This window comes from Engraulis encrasicolus, chromosome 2 (assembly GCF_034702125.1).
Source record: "Engraulis encrasicolus isolate BLACKSEA-1 chromosome 2, IST_EnEncr_1.0, whole genome shotgun sequence".
NCBI classification, from domain to species: Eukaryota; Metazoa; Chordata; class Actinopteri; order Clupeiformes; family Engraulidae; genus Engraulis; species Engraulis encrasicolus.
In genome coordinates, this window is record NC_085858.1 from 10,093,449 (window position 1) to 10,112,486 (window position 19,038).

The window sequence follows — 19,038 nt, forward strand, 5'->3', positions numbered from 1 at the left end:
AGTGCTCTATGTGCAGCTTCGCTGGGCGCCTGCTCTTGAAAACAGAGGACTGTCTCAACCGAGGAAAGCAGATTCTACTATACTGGAGTATTCGAGGAAAATCGAAGGATCTAGAAGGAATCCTCGAAGAAACGCCAAGTCACTGATTAGCCGATATTCCTGCTAAGTCTTGCAAGCTTGTCAATGTTAGCCACGTAGCTTGCTGGCCACGCCGCAAGCTAACATGTGCTCCAGGACTAAATGAATGACCGCATGGCTGAGAACGAACCAACAGTATAGGACCAAGACCGACATCCGTCCCCGACACCCTCACACCGAACTAGAAGCTCGAATGATTCTTCGGGGCCCCATCTTGCTGAACCCTGACTGCAACTCTGGACACATCTCCGCTCCCTCATCGACGAAGGAGCTAGACAAAGGGAAGGATTTCTAGGTGGTTATACCTACTGAGCATCCTGCGTAATTAGTACACAACTGGACAACACCATGTGGATGTGACTACTGAATCACCACAATAACTGTAGCCCCACTCTTTTGAAGGGCTGCCTTGACTGTCTCTAGTAGCGTTCACATCGTGTCTCTTGTAATTCAACTAACCATGGCGGTGCACCATAGTGGTCCTCCCGGCATTTTCGTTGAATCCGGTACCCTGCACTATATTCTTATAATACGCATTATCCCAATGCATTTTTTAATGCAGTCGGTCCCAGTGTTCACGCTAGAATTCTTACTGGCCGGACAAGTGGCCGGCTGCATTGCAGAATAGCGGACATTTAGACTATCTAACGGACCTTCCCTCATATAGCCAAACACACACTCCCTAATTGGTCAAAGTGGCTACTAAATTGGTCTTTTCTACCAGCAAAACTTACATTTCACTAGCATTGGGCCAGCACGGGGAGCAAACGCGCACTCTCTTTCACATATCAGAGAGCTTGAATGAACTGAAAGAAAAAAAAACAGCCAGCCAACGTGCTGCGTGCATAGGCATAGGGCCTATCTAGACGAGTTATCGACTGAAAACATTGTGTTTTATCAGCAAACCCGAAGAGGATTCCCCTACTCAAATTGGGTAACGATGTGATGACTGTAATGGTTGTGCAGCAACGGTAACAACGCTACTGAAATTTGAACTGTATTGCGTTGTGTCCCTGCGCTCTAAAGGGAATTGACACGTTCCGTACGGCGCTCTATATATGTGGGCGTGTGAGATACATCCACCACTAGCCATTTTGGCCGGTGATGAAAAAAGTGATAAAGCCCTGCATGCACTTTTACTGGGACTTCTCATGAGCATATAGTTCTCTGAAATGTTTCATTTGACCCTCGACTGTAGCCTAGCCTACATGGAGATCCACCACCACATTTTTCAGCAGAGGTAAAAGTGAAAGTGATTTGATGCTGCGATGCTGCCATCGCATTGGGTCCCAGGCTTGACTTGGCAACTGGGCATGAAACTGTTTTGCAAGCGCAATGCCCTTTGTGTTAACTGATAAAATACAAAAAAAACCTGAATTGTTCCTCGACATCAGCCAGCGTGAGTCAAGTGATAGGGAAGCAACTTGATTTGGGAGAACGCCGTGGGGGACGAGAGCGCAAGCAACACTATTGCGTGCGTGCTGTTTATGACACGTTCATTTCCATAGGCTATTCATAACTATTTTCGTCTTTGTTCAGTTTCATATCACTGGTGTTTTGTGTAGCATTCAGTATTTAAAATGAGCTGGTATTATTTACTGAATAATTTTAGTCATTTTTTGTCGGACATTTTGGCCGGTCACATTATATTTTGCCGGTCATTCATGATGCAAAACGGCCAATGTCCGGCCACAGCCGGCTAACGTGAACCCTGGTCGGTCCTATTCCCGACTCGGGTGAGCCGGCTATATCGATGCGGAATCCTGGTGATGCCGCACCCTCCCTCATCGCAGGTCTGTGCGCCTGGCACAAAAGGGTACACCTTCTCCAATCGCGGCATGCCCGGTGTCTCCAGCTGTGCCCCATAGTGTGTCACGGTTACTTTTGGAGTCTTCAACGGTTACGCGTAATGCGTCTCGGGTACGCGTGGAGTTGCCAAACGTACCGCATAATGTGCTCTCAGGCAAGGCCAGAGATGGTTCTGGACCAGTGGGAGGTAGACCCTCCAGCTCTGCAGCCTGGGGCTTCCATGGGCTTGGCAAGGGAGTGCATGATTCTGAATGCGTCCAGTCTTCCGGATAATGTCTTAAAGACTATCCAGGGAGCTTAGGCGGATTTCACTAGATCATTGTATGACCTCGGGTGGTCTGTTTTCGTACGGTGGTGTGACCAACGTGACGGTCTACCCAAAAATACTGAATCAGAGGAAGATATCGCAAAACACGCCCACTCAATGCAAAAACGTGTGCTCAAGTTGGGTCTCCTAAGGGGGCGTTGTCTCCTACTTCTTCTCTTTTTGAGGTGTTTGCGCAAGACGTGCGCTACCGCCATCTACAGCGCTAAGGGGACATCATTGATTCTCAACCTCAGGACTTCGAAGGTCTCCTAACCGAAGTTCTCCTAAAGGGGCGTTCACCTGACATAAAGTGGATACCGGAAAATAAACAAAATGGTGCTTCTTGTTAGATCCACCTTCTTTGGTATGTGCCATTGGCTACCTACAAGAGCAGTTGGACGAAGGCAAAGCCTTCTCTGCTGTTATGATTTACCTGGCCGTGATTTCAGTGCGCCATGTGCATTCGGTTCTGACATTCTGGGTAGTCACCCGCTAGTGTTACAATTCATGTCAGGCGCACGGTTTTCACATCCTGGGCCCTCTATTGAGGTGCCGCTTCTCGGACGTGCGTAGGGCGGCTGGTTGGGCTAGCCCCTGCACCTTTGCCCTGTTCTACCGACTTGATGTGACCGCTACACCTATGTCTGGGCACGTCCACCACACGCGTAGGGCAATGGGAGTGCCGTCCATTCAGGGGACCTTATGGAATGTCCTGCTTAAGTGCTCGTCATGCAATCCGGGAGTGATTGTATGCTCCCATAGAGATGATGAACAGAGTCTTACGAAAAAGAACAATAAGACATGAATATACCCTCGGGTCTTTGAGTGAGATGAGGGAGCCATCTCTCTACAACACCCTTCTCACGCCATCCGAAGAGTGCGTGACTCGAAAAGTGGGCTTCACGCTTTCGGACCGCTATCTTAGGCAAGTGGGCGTCCCTGCCCCATCGTAGCTAGCCCTATCAGGAGTGATTTTACACAGCTTCGTCTAGGTCGACAGCCAATTACTGTCTCCCATAGAGATGGCTCCCTCATCTCACTCAAAGAACCGGGGACATATTAATATCCTATTGTTTTCCAACTTAATAATGATCACCTTCAACTAATGATTAACAGTTGACTTTGGGTTTTTCAACATGAGGTGCTGAATATTCTGAATTTCCTCATGTCCACAGAAAAAAGGAAACGATTGTAAAAGAGATCACACATTTTAAAATAGCCAACCCAAAGGTTGATCAGTTGCACATTCTTGTGCATGGCCCAATTGGAACGGGAAAGTCCAGTTTCATCAGCTCCATTGCAAGTATTTTTAAGGGTCACATGGTTCAAGCAGCCATGGTTGATGCCGCTGGAGCTGGCCACAGCTTCACTAAGGAGGTTAGTTATGATTCAAATAGTGATTGAATTGTATATTTCACTGATTTTGGATATTACTGATGGGAACATTTTTACACTGTGAGAAAAATCATTACTGACAGCATATCTTCTTCGTAGTTCAAAATAACAAAACTGAGAAATAAAGACGGGAAGTTCCTGCCTTTTGTCATCAGTGACATCATGGGGCTGGAGGATTCAGAGGCGCATGGGGCTCATACTGAAGACCTTGTGACGGCTCTAGAGGGTCACCTCGAGGATGGCTACCTTGTAGGAAACATGCACGCACACATACGCACACCACACACACACACACACGCACACACTTTTGTTGTAACTTAAATAATGTTCTCTTCCTTAGTTTCACTCAGGATCAATACATGTATTTTTCTGTTATCAAAATACCCGGCTGCGTGCGCAGGCAGGAATCCTCAAAAACATCATCAAAAGTACTTATAAACCACTTTAAAATTAATATAAAATCCACCAGAGTGTAAAATGACAATTTAATTTTGTCCAGTGATCACTTGTGGCTTGATGGTGAAGTTACCACTTACTTCCAGTGATTATGCTAAGCTATGCTAATAATTCTGATCCAATAAATCTAAGTACTGAAAACACTGAGAAGAAAATTATCTGCACATTCATGAATACATTTTAGCCGTAGCTAACGCTTTGCAACACAATGGGCGTGTCTCAAATGCCGCACTTGTGCACTTCGGGCACTGTTTTTCAGTGCCTAGGGCGCTCACGCTGAAAATTTCAGTTGAGCCAGTGCACTGAAAGTGCCATGATGATCCCCTAACAATGGCTGGAAAATGCAGTGCTTGAATGATGGACACTGCACGCACTAAACGGCGGCCATGTTGACAATGACACGTAGGAAATGTGGCATTCAGTTCAGTAGAAGAGTTTGGCCAACAGTCTCCTAATTCTGTAAGTAATGTTGATGGGACACCAACCGAGCTCATGCTATGCTTAGCCGTCACTTCCAGCAAGGGCACAGTGCACAGTGCTCAAATTTTTCGACGACACTATGCACTAAAGACCTCAGTGCACTGTGTGCACTGTGCACTGACTGTCAGCAAATCACACATACAATACTTTGGTTGGCATGAAAAGGTTGGTGTCCCATCAACATTACTTACAGAATTAGGAGACTGTTGACCAAACTCTTCTATTGAACTGAACAGTGTTGGGAGTAACGCGTTACAAAAGTAACTAATTACTGTAATGCATTACATTTTTGAGTAACGCAGTAATGTAACTGATTACAGGGGAAAAAATCGGTAATATGTCCTCGTTACAATGCAAGTAACTTGCACATTACAACGCATTTTTTTCACCTACAGTTTGTGTGGGTATTTTGTTTTCTTTATAAAATGTTCGCGGATCACCGCGAGATCAGCTATTGCATCTGATAGTAGGCCTACATCCGCGCAGATATTTTCAAGTCCCACGCAGATCATTGCTTCCTCTTTCACGCTTCATCTCTCGAAATGGCAGGCTGACAAAGGATGACCGATCCAGAAGATCCAGCTTGCTCGTTTTCAAGATGGGTAGCCTATATGCCCACTACTTTGACTTAATTGAAAATAAGGACGCCAAGAACATTTCGGTTAAATGCACACTGTACTTGAAACCCAAACCGCGTTCCACGTCACAACAGTATCCTACAAACAATTTGACGATTTGAAGAGAATTAGTCAGGAAAGGAGGGGATGCATCCCATTCGCACGAGACAGGGACACGGCAGGCTATCCGACGGGGGGATGAGTACGTTGCACCCCCCTCACTTTTGTTCAACTAAACATCACTAAAATTGAAATAAATCCATTTGAAATAAAATATTATACGTTCGCCTGTCAAAGTAGTGAAATTGATCATGCTTGCTGTCCTTGCATCACTCTTTAGCCTCACTGTAAATTCCAGCGCAATAGGCTTATTTGCATGAATAGAACTAGCTGTTTGCGCAAAGTCGCAGAATATGCTGGCCGCGGTGCTGACTGAGCGCACGTAACGAATAATAGTTCTAGAGTTGTGAGTGAGTGACAAACTGATCTCCGCACGAAGTCACATGATTCAGGCGAGCCACGAGCTTGCAAACTGACTGGCTGGTATCCTCACAATAATTTTTTTCGCCTATAATTTTGTTCATTGATAAGACATTTCCCCAGTGTGCTGTAGGCTATATAATTAATATTCAAAATGGGCCTACTGTAGCAATGCATGCATCTGCTCTTTTATCAATAATACGTGAACTCGATCGCACCTATTGTTAGGGGATCATCCTGGCACTTTCAGTGCACTGGCTCAACTGAAATTTTCAGCGTGAGCGCCCTAGGCACTGAAACACAGTGCCCGAAGAGCACAAGTGCGTGATTTGAGACACAATCCCTGTCTGCATGTGCAGCTAAAAGTCTACGAACACATTAAATGTATGTATACTGCCTACCATTTCAGTTCAACCCTGTAGGCTCTCTGAAAGAAGGAAACCAGTTCTACAAAAAAACACCAACCATGAGTGACAAAGTCCACTGCCTGGTCAGTGTCCTACCTGGAGACAAAATTGGCATGATGCAAACTGAAGAGGTCGAATCTGTCATCAAAAAACTCCGGCAAATCAGAGAGAGAGCCAGTAAGCTGCGTAAGTATTTTCCTTTTGCATATGAATTTAAAGGGATACTCCACCCCTAGGTGAAATTAAAGGGGAAATCCGGTGTAAAATGGACTGCATCCCGGATCGAAAGTGCTAGTCAGAATTCCAAAAGCTAGTTGAAATTTGGCCTCTGCTGTGATGGATCAAAAAATCCTGAATGTAGGCCTACCTTTTAGCAGACTGACCGGAACGAATATAGGGGGAAGAGCTTCTCAAACAAAAAAATCTCTTTACGAATACGTACCACCAGAGACATATTCATCACATTTGTAGCCACTATTGACTGCTGTGGGATCAAAAACATTGTCGCAGAAAGCTTAGCTAGGACAGATTTAGAGAAAGGCATGCCATTTTCACACAATCCTCCTACATAGTGTCCCTTTCAGGCACAGTATTATACATTTGATATTACCAGAATGGCAATGACCAATTTCTGATGCATTACAAAAGGCCCTGTGTTTTATTGTATTGTGACTAAAACTGAAGACTAAAATGTTTTAACTAAAACTAGACTAAAATGTTGAGGACTTTTAGTCGACTAAATAATGACTAAACAAAAATGATTTTTGAAAGACTAAAAGCGACTAAGACTAAGAATGGAATTTGACATAAGACTAAGACTAAATTGAAAAATCGATGACAAAATTAACACTGGTTGGAGTCACGTGACGTCTCAACTGCGATGCAGACGTGAAATCTCGTGCTCGTGAAGGACTAAGCCAAAACCGTGTTATAACAACTTAAATCTTTATTAGTACCCTTCCATCGAAGATGTCAACTCACACACCAACCAAACCCAGCGCCAAGAGAGAACTGGAAATGTCCCCAGCGAAGAAAAAAACGAAAGAAGCAACCTCCATTTCTAAAGACGACCTCGATGCGGCCATTTTGAGCGGAGTTAGCAAAGCCCTCAAAGAACAACAACGAAATTTCGATGCGTCGGTGGCCCATGCTGTGAAGGAAGCCTTGGATCGTGCCCTGATACCCCAGCTTACAATTCTAAAAGAAGAGATTTCCACCGCTAACGAAGTCATCCGGAAAGTAGTATCAGACGTACAACATCAGGCTAGCGAAACACAGAAGACCTATGCTACAGTGCAATCCCTTCATGCTACAGTTCGCTCCAACAAACATGACCTCAATGACGTTCTCACACAGCTAGCTAAGCTGCAAGATAAAATGATCGAAATGGAGGACAGAAGTAGGCGAAATAATCTGAGGCTGGTCAATCTTCCGGAATCAGTTGGGGGCTCCAACCTGAAAGCATTCGTGGTGGCCAACCTGCCCAAGTGGATACCATCCGTAGCAGGACAACGCATTGAGATCGACCGCTGCCATCGCATATACGATGGCAGTATCCAGCCCAGAGGAGGACCTCGCACTGTTATTTTTCGTCTCCTGAGATTCTCCGACAGACAAGATATTCTCCAGGGAGCCCGCAAAGCCAAGCCCAAGCACGGCAACTCTGATTTGTTTTTCTTCCCTGATTACAGTCCCCAGACATCAGCAAAGAGGAGAGAATTCGTTCCGGTCATCGATAAGCTGAGTGACCGAGGCATTCGGTCTTTCCTCCTATATCCCGAGACACTAAAGGTGGAACACGGAGGGTCTCAACTGTACTTCAACTCCCCCGCAGAGGTGGAGAGATTCTTGACAACCCATGAGCCAGGTGAGCGACCACCGAGATACCCACAACCACAGCGCCAGGAGGACCGCTATGGGGAACAGCCACATCCATCATCGCAGCGCCAGAGTCGCGACAGGGAGCAGCCTCCACCAGCGCAGCGTCAGAATCGCAACAGGGAGCGGTCACCTTCACCATCCCAGCATCAGAATCGCGGCAGGGAGCGGTCACCGAGATCACCATCGCAGTACCAAAATCGTGGCAGGGACCAGCGACCGGGATCCCCACCGTCACAGCACCAGAGCCGCAGCGGGGAGCAGCTGCTGGGATCCCGACCATCACAGCACCAGAACCGCAAAGGGGAACAGCTGGGGTCTACACAGGCATCGCGCCAGAATCGCAACCCAAGCCCCGTGCAGAACCGTGATGCAATCCCTCCTCTCCCCGATGCAACAGTCATGGAAGTAGCTAACGACTGACATTGTGGGTAACTACAAGTAGGGGCAATTGGTGTCCAGATTGGAAGTTTAAAGTTTAAAGGTTGGTTTGTGTGACCTGACACTATTAAGATTTAGTATCTCTTTACATGGGTACAGCTATGTGGCTAGAGTTTTTGAGGTCTTTCAGCGAGCTAGAGGCTATCTGCGCTGCTGTTGATAATGCCACGGATCAGTGATGTTTTGTGTTCCGCAAAGCCTGTAGGAGCTTTTAGCGTCCTCGCGGCTTGCACCTGTTATCTGTATATAGTTTTTATGACCCCCTTCCCTTCCTACTTTTATTTTGTTAGACGGTACTATTTTTGGTTGGTATGTGCATATCTAGTCCGAAAATGTTTGCTACGCTCAGCACACATGATGAAAGAGTTTTGCAGATGCCACTACATCGTTACACCACTTGATTTACTGTAATGGATGGTTTAAATGCAATAACGTGGAACGTAAATGGCTTAAATTCACCTATCAAGCGCACGCGATGTCTGGAATTTCTGCACAGTAAAAAAGTCGCACTTGGCATCATTCAGGAAACCCATTTAAAAAGTTGTGACGTGCATCGCTTTCAGAACAGACGCTACAAAATCATATCATCATCTTGTGCTCCAAATAAAACTAAGGGGGTTCTGATTTTGGCTGCTAGAAGCCTCCCATTAACTGTTCATCACACTTATAGTGACGACCAGGGTCGATTTACTTTTGCAATCATTACTGTAGGTCAGGCAAAGTTAGTGGTAGCCTCGGTTTATGCACCTAACATTTTTGATCCAGATTTCCTCCACTTTGTTAATGATAAACTTTTGGGAATGCCGGAATATAACCTCGTGATTGGCGGAGATCTAAATTGCGCCATGTTTGATATTGACAAAACAACATCTGTAGCAGATCCTCGCCTCTCTTTAGCCCTGCAGAAATTTGTCACTGAGTTACAACTCGTAGATGTTTGGCGATTTCATAACAAATCCACCAGGAATTATACGTTTTATTCAAATAGGCACAAATCTTTCTCCCGTATCGATTACATATTTTTAAGTCAATCTTTAGTTCATCACGCAAAACCAGACATCTTGCCCATTCTGTTGTCAGATCACGCTCCGGTACTGTGCCTCATTTTCCCAAAAGGTGTTCCTCAAAAAGCCACTAGATGGCGCTTTAATGACTCCTTATTGTTGGACAAGAATTTTGACACCCAGATCCGCGACAAGCTGGTTGAATTCATTGAGATTAACAAACAGGGATGTCCGAATGCACAGATTTTGTGGGAGACCGTGAAATGTTTTATAAGGGGTTTTTGCATTTCTTTTTCGTCCAGTCGGAATAAGGCAAGAAAGAGACGTCTTGAGGAATTGGAGTCCAACATCAAAGCCTTGGAGTTAGAATTACAACAAAATTCAGCCAGCACTGCAGCTGATAGACTTAAAGCTTTGTGTTCAGAATACAAACAACTGAATCTAGTTAAAGCAGAATTCATCCTTCAACGCACCAGGCAAAAATATTATTCTGAAGGAGAGCGGCCCAGTCATCTTCTAGCCCTTAGACTAAGAGAAAATGATTCAAAAGCTAATATTTTTGCAATTAAAGATCCAAATGGATCTATCCTGACTGATCCAGCCTCTATTAATGATGTTTTTAGGAAATTCTATCTAGACTTGTATACCTCAGAAGTCAAAGGGGATCACACAAATAACAGATCTTTTTTGGATGGTTTGGACTTACCTAAGCTCTCTCAGGAGGAAGCTGAGCAACTAGAATCTCCCCTTACTCTTGATGAAGTTACTACAGCGCTTAAGTCTCTTAACAGAGGGAAGTCACCAGGTTTAGATGGTATTCCACCTGAGTTACTTTTATTTTTGTGGGACATAGTTGGTCCTCTCTTTTTGGATTCCATGAACTATGCATTGGAGACTGGTGTCTTTCACAGAGATCAAAATAGGGCTCTTATCTCTCTCCTACTAAAGAAAGGAAAAGATCCCCTGGACTGTGGTAATTTTAGACCAATTTCCTTGATTTGTTGTGATGTAAAAGTTTTTGCTAAGGTGATTGCGAATAGATTAGATACATTTGTGAGTAAATTAATAAATCACGATCAGACAGGATTCCTCAAAGGGCGCACGGCATCAGACAATATACGTAGGCTGTTTCACATCATAAATAATGCCGACACCTACCCGGAATCTATGGCTGTTTTTTCACTTGACGCCATGAAAGCGTACGACAGATTGGAGATGCCATATATGTGGGCGGTACTGGAAAATTTTGGTTTTGGACCAACATTTCTGAATATGATAAAGGTCCTATACAAATCGCCAACAGCATGTGTGTTAACAGGGTCCAAGATTTCCTCACCTTTTCAGCTGGAGAGAGGCACACGCCAAGGATGCCCTCTCTCTCCCATTTTGTTTTGTCTTTGTTTGGAACCCTTGGCGCAATTAATTAGGCAAAGCAGGGATGTTAAACCTGTCACACTCTATGGCGTAGACCACCATATATCACTTTTTGCTGATGACATACTTTTGTTTTTATCAAAGATAGAATCATCAGTCCCTCAAATATTAAAGCTTTTTGAACAGTTTGGTCAGCTTTCAGGGTACAAGATAAACTGGGATAAATCCATCTTAATGCCACTTAATAATACAGGCAAGAGTAAAGCTCCCCAAGGCATTCCGACTAAGGACTCATTCACTTACTTAGGTGTTCACATTTCTTCAACAATTCCACAAATTGTGAAGGAAAACTTTGTTAAGTGTTTACAAAATATTCAAATAGATATTAAAAGATGGAACAGGCTACCACTATCTTTGCAAGGAAGAGTAAATATAGTAAAAATGAATATTCTGCCTCGAATCAACTTTCTGTTCTTTATGATCCCCTTAGCCCCCCCCTCCCAACTACTATAAAGATATCCACTCATCAATCTCTCAATTCATTTGGAATGGTAAGCGCCCCAGAATAAAGCTAAAAACATTACAGCGACCTAAATTATTGGGTGGTCTTGCCTTGCCAAACTTTCAGTTTTATCATTGGGCCTTTCAGATAAGAGCGCTTCATATATGGAGGGACCCCAGCTCAAAAGTCCCCTGGAGATCTATAGAGGAGGCTATGGTTAAACCCCATAGATTAGAAGACTTGCTTTTTACTGGACTTGGGAGATCTAATACGAATCTTAAATTTGGTTGTATAATTGCACACTCATTAAAGGTTTGGAAAGAGGCAGAGAAATGCATGGGTGTCCCTCTACATACAGGTGCATTAACTCCTCTCTGGCATAACAGCAGATTCCTGATTGGTGGCAAGCCATTCCACAACTCACACTGGTTCACACAGGGCATACATGTGGTAAATGATATGTTTGATGGTGATGGCCTGCGTTCATTTCAGAACCTTAAAGTCACATTTAATTTACCCGGCTCATCATACTTTGTTTACCTCCAGCTACGCTCTGCTCTTAAAGCATATGGTGTGCCGTGGGACCGTCCACCTATAAGTCATTCACTGTTAAGATGGGTTCAACCTTCGAATAACTTAAGAGGCAGAGTCTCTCTTGTTTACAATGCTTTATTACATAAGTCTGCTGGACAGCTAGCAATAGAGAAAATATGGGACAGAGAACTCTCCACACACAATCAAGAACTGGACTGGGATGAAATATGGATGAATCTCTCTCAAAGCTCAAAGAATCTAGCTCACCAGCTAATTCACTACAAAACTATCCATAGAGCTTACGCAACTCCTTACAGAAAGTTCCGAATGAACCGGGCCCCAAGCTCTGTCTGTAACATCTGTAATACTCTGCCTGGTACGTTCTTACATATGTTTTGGGAGTGTCCTATAATTGTAGATCTGTGGTCTAGCGTAGTAAAGGACCTCTCAAAACTGCTGGACATCAGCATCCCGAACACACCACACATTGGCCTCTTGAACGATTTCACCGATCTAGAGTATTCCATTATCCAACAGAGAATGATAATTACAGGCTTCACTGCTGCCAAAAAGGTGATTTTGCACTCATGGATTCACCCCCAAGTTCCACCTCGTAAACTATGGCTTAACTACTTAGACAACATTGTTAATTTAGAATATCACACAGCTAGAGTAAACAGAGCCATGCCTTCCACGTTGCAAAAATGGCAATCATTTCTTGTAAGAATTCAAGACTTAAACGGTCGAGCTCACCTTCAGTGAGTTTAGGTAGGTGTAAGTGATGCATGTTTTTTGTGTATTTTTTGCTCTCTCTTTCTTCTTCTTCTTCTTTCCTCTTCTTAGCTGAGTGCTTTTTATTTCTTTTTGTCTTCTTTTTTGCCTGTAAATACCCTTGCAGACCCTTGGACTGAAATAATGATCTCAAAGGAATATATGGACTGAAGGGACTATATGGACTATATATATGACTACTGTATATGCACCAGAGCTCGTTATGAATGTAACCGTCTACCCCCCCCCCCCTAAAAGCAATAAAAAGTTGATCACAAAAAACAAAACAAAATTAACACTGGTTGAGAGTAAGTGGAGTAAGTCGATGGCGGTAGCCCACATCTTATGCAGGCCACCACCAAACGCCACAGACAGAGAAGAGGGACACCCCCTTATTCCAGACTTACTGTACATAGAATGTGCAGCTTTTGCCCCAATTTTGTCATGATTTGTCACTCGCACGACTTTTTGGTGATCGGGCCAATTTCTTGCTCAACCGTAGGTCAATCGTGAAGGCCCCTGCACATTACATGCGGTAATACGAATCCGGTTTGACCGATAACCATTCATTGTCGATGGAGAACCGCATTCCGTATGCGGTTGGGGTCCGGACGGTCCGGACAGTCCGGTGCGGAAGAAAGTCCGCATCCAAGAGCCTCCGCATACGTTCAAATATTTCAACTCGTCCGGAAAATGCCGTGCCTGACCGTGCGGTAAAGAGAGCTGTTGCTATGGTGATGATAAACATTTAAGGATTTCCCGCTGATCTTCTAAAAAAAATGTATAGATAAATATCAAAATTACGCCGTTTTAAACTATTAAAAACGCTGATAATGTTCAAACTGTAACATCATATAATCCTCATTAGATAGGTGGACAAGAAAACAAGCAGTTTGATTTGATACGAAATTACGAAAACCAAATTCATCACCAAACACAGCAATACTTTTCACACATGATCTTTATCAGTAACACACTACAAAAAAGTGAAACGAAGCGTTTTTAGTGTTCAAATAAAGAAGTTTGGTGGCATTTTCTGCTCCGTCCGCCATGTTTCAAACCATGTTTCAAACCAGCCACTAGGCCTACTAGACCTTGCGGGAGTTTTTCTGAGGCAATACGGTGTCCGCTAGGTGGCGACCACTCCGGTGATGCGGTGACCGTATTGCCCAGTGTGCAGCAGGCTTGAGTCTCGAATCATGTAGTGTACATGGGGTAACGACAAGTGATTTCACCTCACGACTAGCTTGCAGTTAGCAATCTTAGGGTTGCAAGACAATCAAAACTGTTCGTAATCCTGATCGCCGCTCATGAGTAAATCGCGAGTAAATATGTCGCTAAGCTAGTGAAAGTCAATGGATCCGTGTAGCATTGTAGCATGCTACGTGGATACATTGACTTTCACTAGCTTAGCGACATATTCCCTCTTTTAACTTGTCTTAAAGCAAGACAACGGCTTACATGAAAAATAAGACACTTTACCACCTTTATAAACCCCAGCCAACGATTTTAACTGTATTAAGCCCCAAAATAGTGGCATACCCCTTTAATGCAGCTCATTGAAACATCGGGCCGTGGCACCCTCACTCTTTTGCTCTCATCCACTCACACATGCACACACTGGAGACTGCCTAGGGCAGAAGTTGCTATGTTCGGTTTTTTTGCACAGTGCCTCAAGTTAAGCCTCAAAAGAATGCTGTGAAATCAATTAGGCTATCATTGTAACATGTAGGTGTAGCCTTGGCCGTAAAGTTGAAAGGGTTGAATAAAATTTGATTTTTTTTTTTTTAAAGAGGAACAATTGCACGACTACGCCACCAGGGGACTCTCACCCCTAGAGTATTACCCAGAACACACTTCAATGTGGACACGCAAGGTTCGTAGACTAATGACACCAGAGACCAAAGTTAGAAAAATACAAAATGGAATACTTTATTTTTATTACAATTGACAATGATTTTAAAAAGGTACCGTTCACAGAATTGAATCACTCACTCACTCAACACTTTCACTCACACAGTAATTGACCAGATGTGTATGGGAGCTAGGAGGGGAGGATCAAAATGAACAGGGCTGAGGCCTACCAGCAGGGGACAAGCTACTGAGAAATGAAGGAGGGCTTACACCATGCAAACACACGTGACACACTCACTACAAATCAAGCTAAAGAAAATAAAGAAAACTCAAAAAGCACAGCAAACCAAGGAAAAAATGAATATAAATAAGGCGCTCGTAGCCTTAAATGAAATGAACAAATGGTACAAAAGAAAAGCGATTAACCGAAAATAAAAAGTACAACACAGGCCCAATAATAAGACAGCCCACTGGCTATCTACAGCTACTGCAAAAAGGGCCTCCTGCCAATGGTGGAACTTAAGCAGGACGAAAACAAAATAAAATTCCCCAATTTAGTAACCCAAAAGGAAAGGATCCCCCCACACACACACATACACACACAAACACAAATTGACGAACACGCCCACACCACCACACACAGACACACACACACACACGTTCACACTGCAAATGTTAAAAAGAGATAAGGCCGTTTAAAGTGCTTTAGTGGTTGGTGCTTCAGTCACGGCTCTCGTTGTGCAGGCGGCTAGTTCAAGGTTACACCAGCCAGAGAAGCAGCACTCAGTAGAATTTGGCGTTGGCAAGAACAGCAGCAGCAACAGAGCAAAACCGGCAACACCTAAAGAGTACAATGAAACGCCTGATTAACACTATGCATAATAAACGCGGAGTAGGGAAAAATCGAAAGGATGGCACGTACCAGGTGATTCACAACTTCGCCTACTCCCAGCGAAATTCGTAGACTTCAGAGCATCAGTGCTTCATTAGCGACAGCAAAAGCACATTTGGGAATTCACCGTGCACGACATGCACCGCTGGGCACGACCATAGAAAAGGTTCAGTCACTGGCAGAGAAGTCGCCTCGCAAAGTTGAGCATTGCTGACCGAGACCACAGAGCCAAACGGTGGGGACACTGAGAAAGTAACAGATTCGGTCATGATCGCAATACATGAAAAAGTTAATCAGAATAACAGGAAGATCAAACACAATCGTGCTTACCAGCCACAAGCTAACAGGAAGGGGTGTGACAGGAACCAGCAAGGTGAGGGGGGACGGATTGTCGCGCCTCCCGAGTTCAAAGTTACCCACAAATAAATAGGGTGGCAACGCACGCCATTGGCTAAGCCCAACACAGAGCACTTGACTCAGTGCGTCTCGCTACATAGGTAAGGAGCCTACTGCAGGCCATAGCTCTCTCCTCTCTCTATCATGCGCGCACACCCTTTCTATCTCTGCTAGGGTGACCAAATGTCTGTATTTCCCGGGACATGTCCTGATTTTGTGACCTGTCCTGGGCATCCCGGTATATTTCATGAAATTATGGAAATGTCCTGGTTTTTGTCTGATTGAAACTAAAACCCCTGCAGATAACATAAAACACAGTTTTACTGGCCTGCATTTAAAATAAGTTCTAATGTCATCAGCATTGTTTATAAGGACAGCCAGGGAACTCAAGTCCATCCCTTTTGTTTATCCGTAGCCTGTTGCGCTTCTCATTTGTGCCAAGGCTCGAATGCATTGGCTAGGCTACACTACGCACCTGACGTAGCAAGACAATGCAAGAATAGCATGGTGGCGTAAAGTGAAAACAAACTATAACCACGGCATGCGTGCACTAGGTTCTAGCGTGAGCACTTCAGCCAACTTCATTCGAGCACTTCTGCCAACATGCCGAAATGCAAACGTTCATCATCTGTGAGTTTTTACTTGGAAAATTCCTGAATATTGATCGGGACAGAGTGAGAGGCATTGCGGCCGAGTGCCAAGTGCACATTTGAACGAGCAGAAATAGAGATATATTCTGCTTAGCAAATCAACTATTAGATGAAGCTGGATAAAACTAACAAGTTTGTGAGAATAACAATACAGTAGATGAAAAGGATAGATGAAAGACAATAACAGATGACAGAAAATGTAGGCTATGTAGGCTTGAACTCCAGCAGATCTTGCACGTGCTTTTCCATATCAATTCAGCCAAGGCCCACACACTTTTTAGATTAACTCCATGAACATGTCTCAATGTTGCATTTTAGTGATGGGCAACCTGAATTCATTAGGCCTTTAGTCCAGTGCCACATTCCAAAATGCCTGGGTTCACTTGGAAATTCTGTAGAACTACTGTTAGTTCAATTGGACAGAAAACAAATCAGGTCCAATTAAAATATGTGACACTGGAATGTAAAGTAATGAATACAGGTTGTCATTGTATAGGCCTATAGGGTAACAGAAAATAGAACAAAGGATCCATAAATGACCAGGCCTATAGACTATTCTAAACGACTTTGTGAGGCCTGAATAAATAAATAAATACTTGTCCAAACTCTAGGGCCTGCGGGGAGTTACTTAAAGATGCACTGTGTAGGATGGTGGCCAGAGTACTTATTGAAACTGTGCTGTCTATTTCCAATTTTGATCTTTGCATGAATATTTACTAAATAATGAACTAACATTTACTAGTATGAACAAAGTATAGTGAGTTTTGCAGCTAAAAGTGTCTATTCATATTGAATACTTAGAATTTGATGATGGTGGTAAACACATTAGTTAAAAAGGTAACATTTGTTAATGGGCAGCATGAATTCTAGAAATGAACAGCTAAAAATACACGGTGCACCTTTAATTTCATCTGGGGGACCATGGCAAGGACATTGAAAAATGACAACCATATGAAACCAATATAGAACAATGTAGATAAAACAAATTACAATAAAAAGTTGCTCATTGGCCTAAGTAAAGAAAAAAGTAGTTCAGTTTGGCAACAGCATACTCTAACAGCCTGTATTGAACTTGAATGTCTTGTGAGTTGAGAAAGCTAAACACAATGTACTGCAAAAGCGAATAGGTTTATCAAGCTCTGCTCCTGACAGGCATTGCAATATGAACTGTATCTGCTCACTCCCAGCAAATAAATAATGTTTTTGTCTGGTGATCATGTTTTTTGAGACTGTCATAGTGACTGTGAGGTAATGGTTCACCTCATCCTAATGCAAGACACAGCAAAATCGTTAAAATTAATACATTAGTTGAATAGTGAAGATGAAAACAGGTAGGCCTATGGGATATCAGCATGTTCTAATGCATCCAATTCTATTGCATCTAATCTGATCTAACACACCACCCCCCTCTTTGTTAAGAGTAACCAAATGATCTAACCAAAGAAGGTGGATCTAAGAAGAAACGTCATTTTGTTTCTTTTCCGGTATCCACTTTATGTCGGGTGAACGCCCCTTTAGGAGACCTTCGGCTAGGAGACCTTCGGAGTCCTGAGGTTTAGAATCAATTAAGTCCCCTTAGCGCTGTAGATGGCGGTAGCGCACGTCTTGCGCAAACACCTCAAAAAGAGAAGAAGAAGTAGGGGACAACGCCCCCTTAGGAGACCCAACTTTAGCACACGCTTTTGCATTGAGTGGGCGTGTTTTGCGTTATCTTGGTTTGATTCAGTATTTTTGATCTAACTCTAACTAAAACAAAAAACAACTGGCCAACTTTTAACTATTTATTTCCTGGTGAACACACTTCAGCTAGATGGACATTGTAAAACAGACAGAACTAACTTTAACCTCACATCCTAGGAATCCCTCAAGTTGTTGTCATGACAATGGTGGATAATGTCTGTCCTGAAGTCCAGAGAGACCTGAAGATGATCTACAGGAGCAAGAAGATCAAAGAAAAGGTGTGCCTCTATTTCTATAGTAAATCAGATATATTTTGATATAACAAAAGTAATCATAATAATTATACAGTATGTGTATAAAACCACTTGCACTCTGTGCGTGTGTGTGTGTGTGTGTGTGTGTGTGTGTGTGTGTGTGTGTGTGTGTGTGTGTGTGTGTGTGTGTGTGTGTGTGTGTGTGTGTGTGTGTGTGTTCAGATGCAGGAGTGCACCAACAGGCTGGGTGTCCCTATGACCTCTGTTTTCCCAGTGAAGAACTACCATGAGGAGATTGCGTTGCATAACGACGTGGACATTCTGCTTCTCTCTGCCCTCAAAAACATCCTCCTCATTGCCAACGACCATGTGCAAGAAAAAGTGGCGCAAGAAAAAGTGGCGCAAGAAAAAGTGGTTGACTGAAGCCATTAATTACATATCACATGCAAACACATTTTTTTTTACATTAGAAGAGCAGAACACATATAGTCTAATAGCTTAGCTCCAAAATATAAAGGAATCGTTCAGTTTATGATACAAGCATGAAAATTGGTACACATATAGCCAAAGGCATTCCAAAAAGAACTGGATATGGAGCCATCGTGAATTTTCAACATGGTGGCCATGGCAGCCATTTTTCAAAATGGCCGCCAGCCACAACAGTTTTCTTGGATATAATATATTTTAGACATATTTACCATTCATACCACTTGGTAAAT

At 43.5% G+C, this 19,038-nt stretch overlaps 1 protein-coding gene across 1 annotated transcript; it reads left to right on the forward strand.

Annotated features, from left to right (window-relative positions):
• Positions 1-2,047: 2,047 nt before the first annotated feature.
• On the forward strand, positions 2,048-18,742 carry LOC134443527 (interferon-induced protein 44-like). The gene is made up of 6 exons (XM_063193293.1): positions 2,048-2,058; positions 3,430-3,631; positions 3,749-3,898; positions 6,092-6,275; positions 18,243-18,343; positions 18,542-18,742. The coding sequence occupies exons 1-6, from the start codon at positions 2,048-2,050 to the stop codon at positions 18,740-18,742; spliced, it is 849 nt and encodes a 282-aa protein (XP_063049363.1).
• Positions 18,743-19,038: the final 296 nt, after the last annotated feature.

What these genes read in the sequence shown, in the direction of transcription:
- LOC134443527 (XM_063193293.1), top strand. An exon ending in ACCTCGAGGATGGCTACCTT is followed by an intron (nt 3,899 to 6,091) that starts GTAGGAAACATG and finishes CTACCATTTCAG; the next exon opens with TTCAACCCTGTAGGCTCTCT. An exon ending in AGAGAGAGCCAGTAAGCTGC is followed by an intron (nt 6,276 to 18,242) that starts GTAAGTATTTTC and finishes CTCACATCCTAG; the next exon opens with GAATCCCTCAAGTTGTTGTC.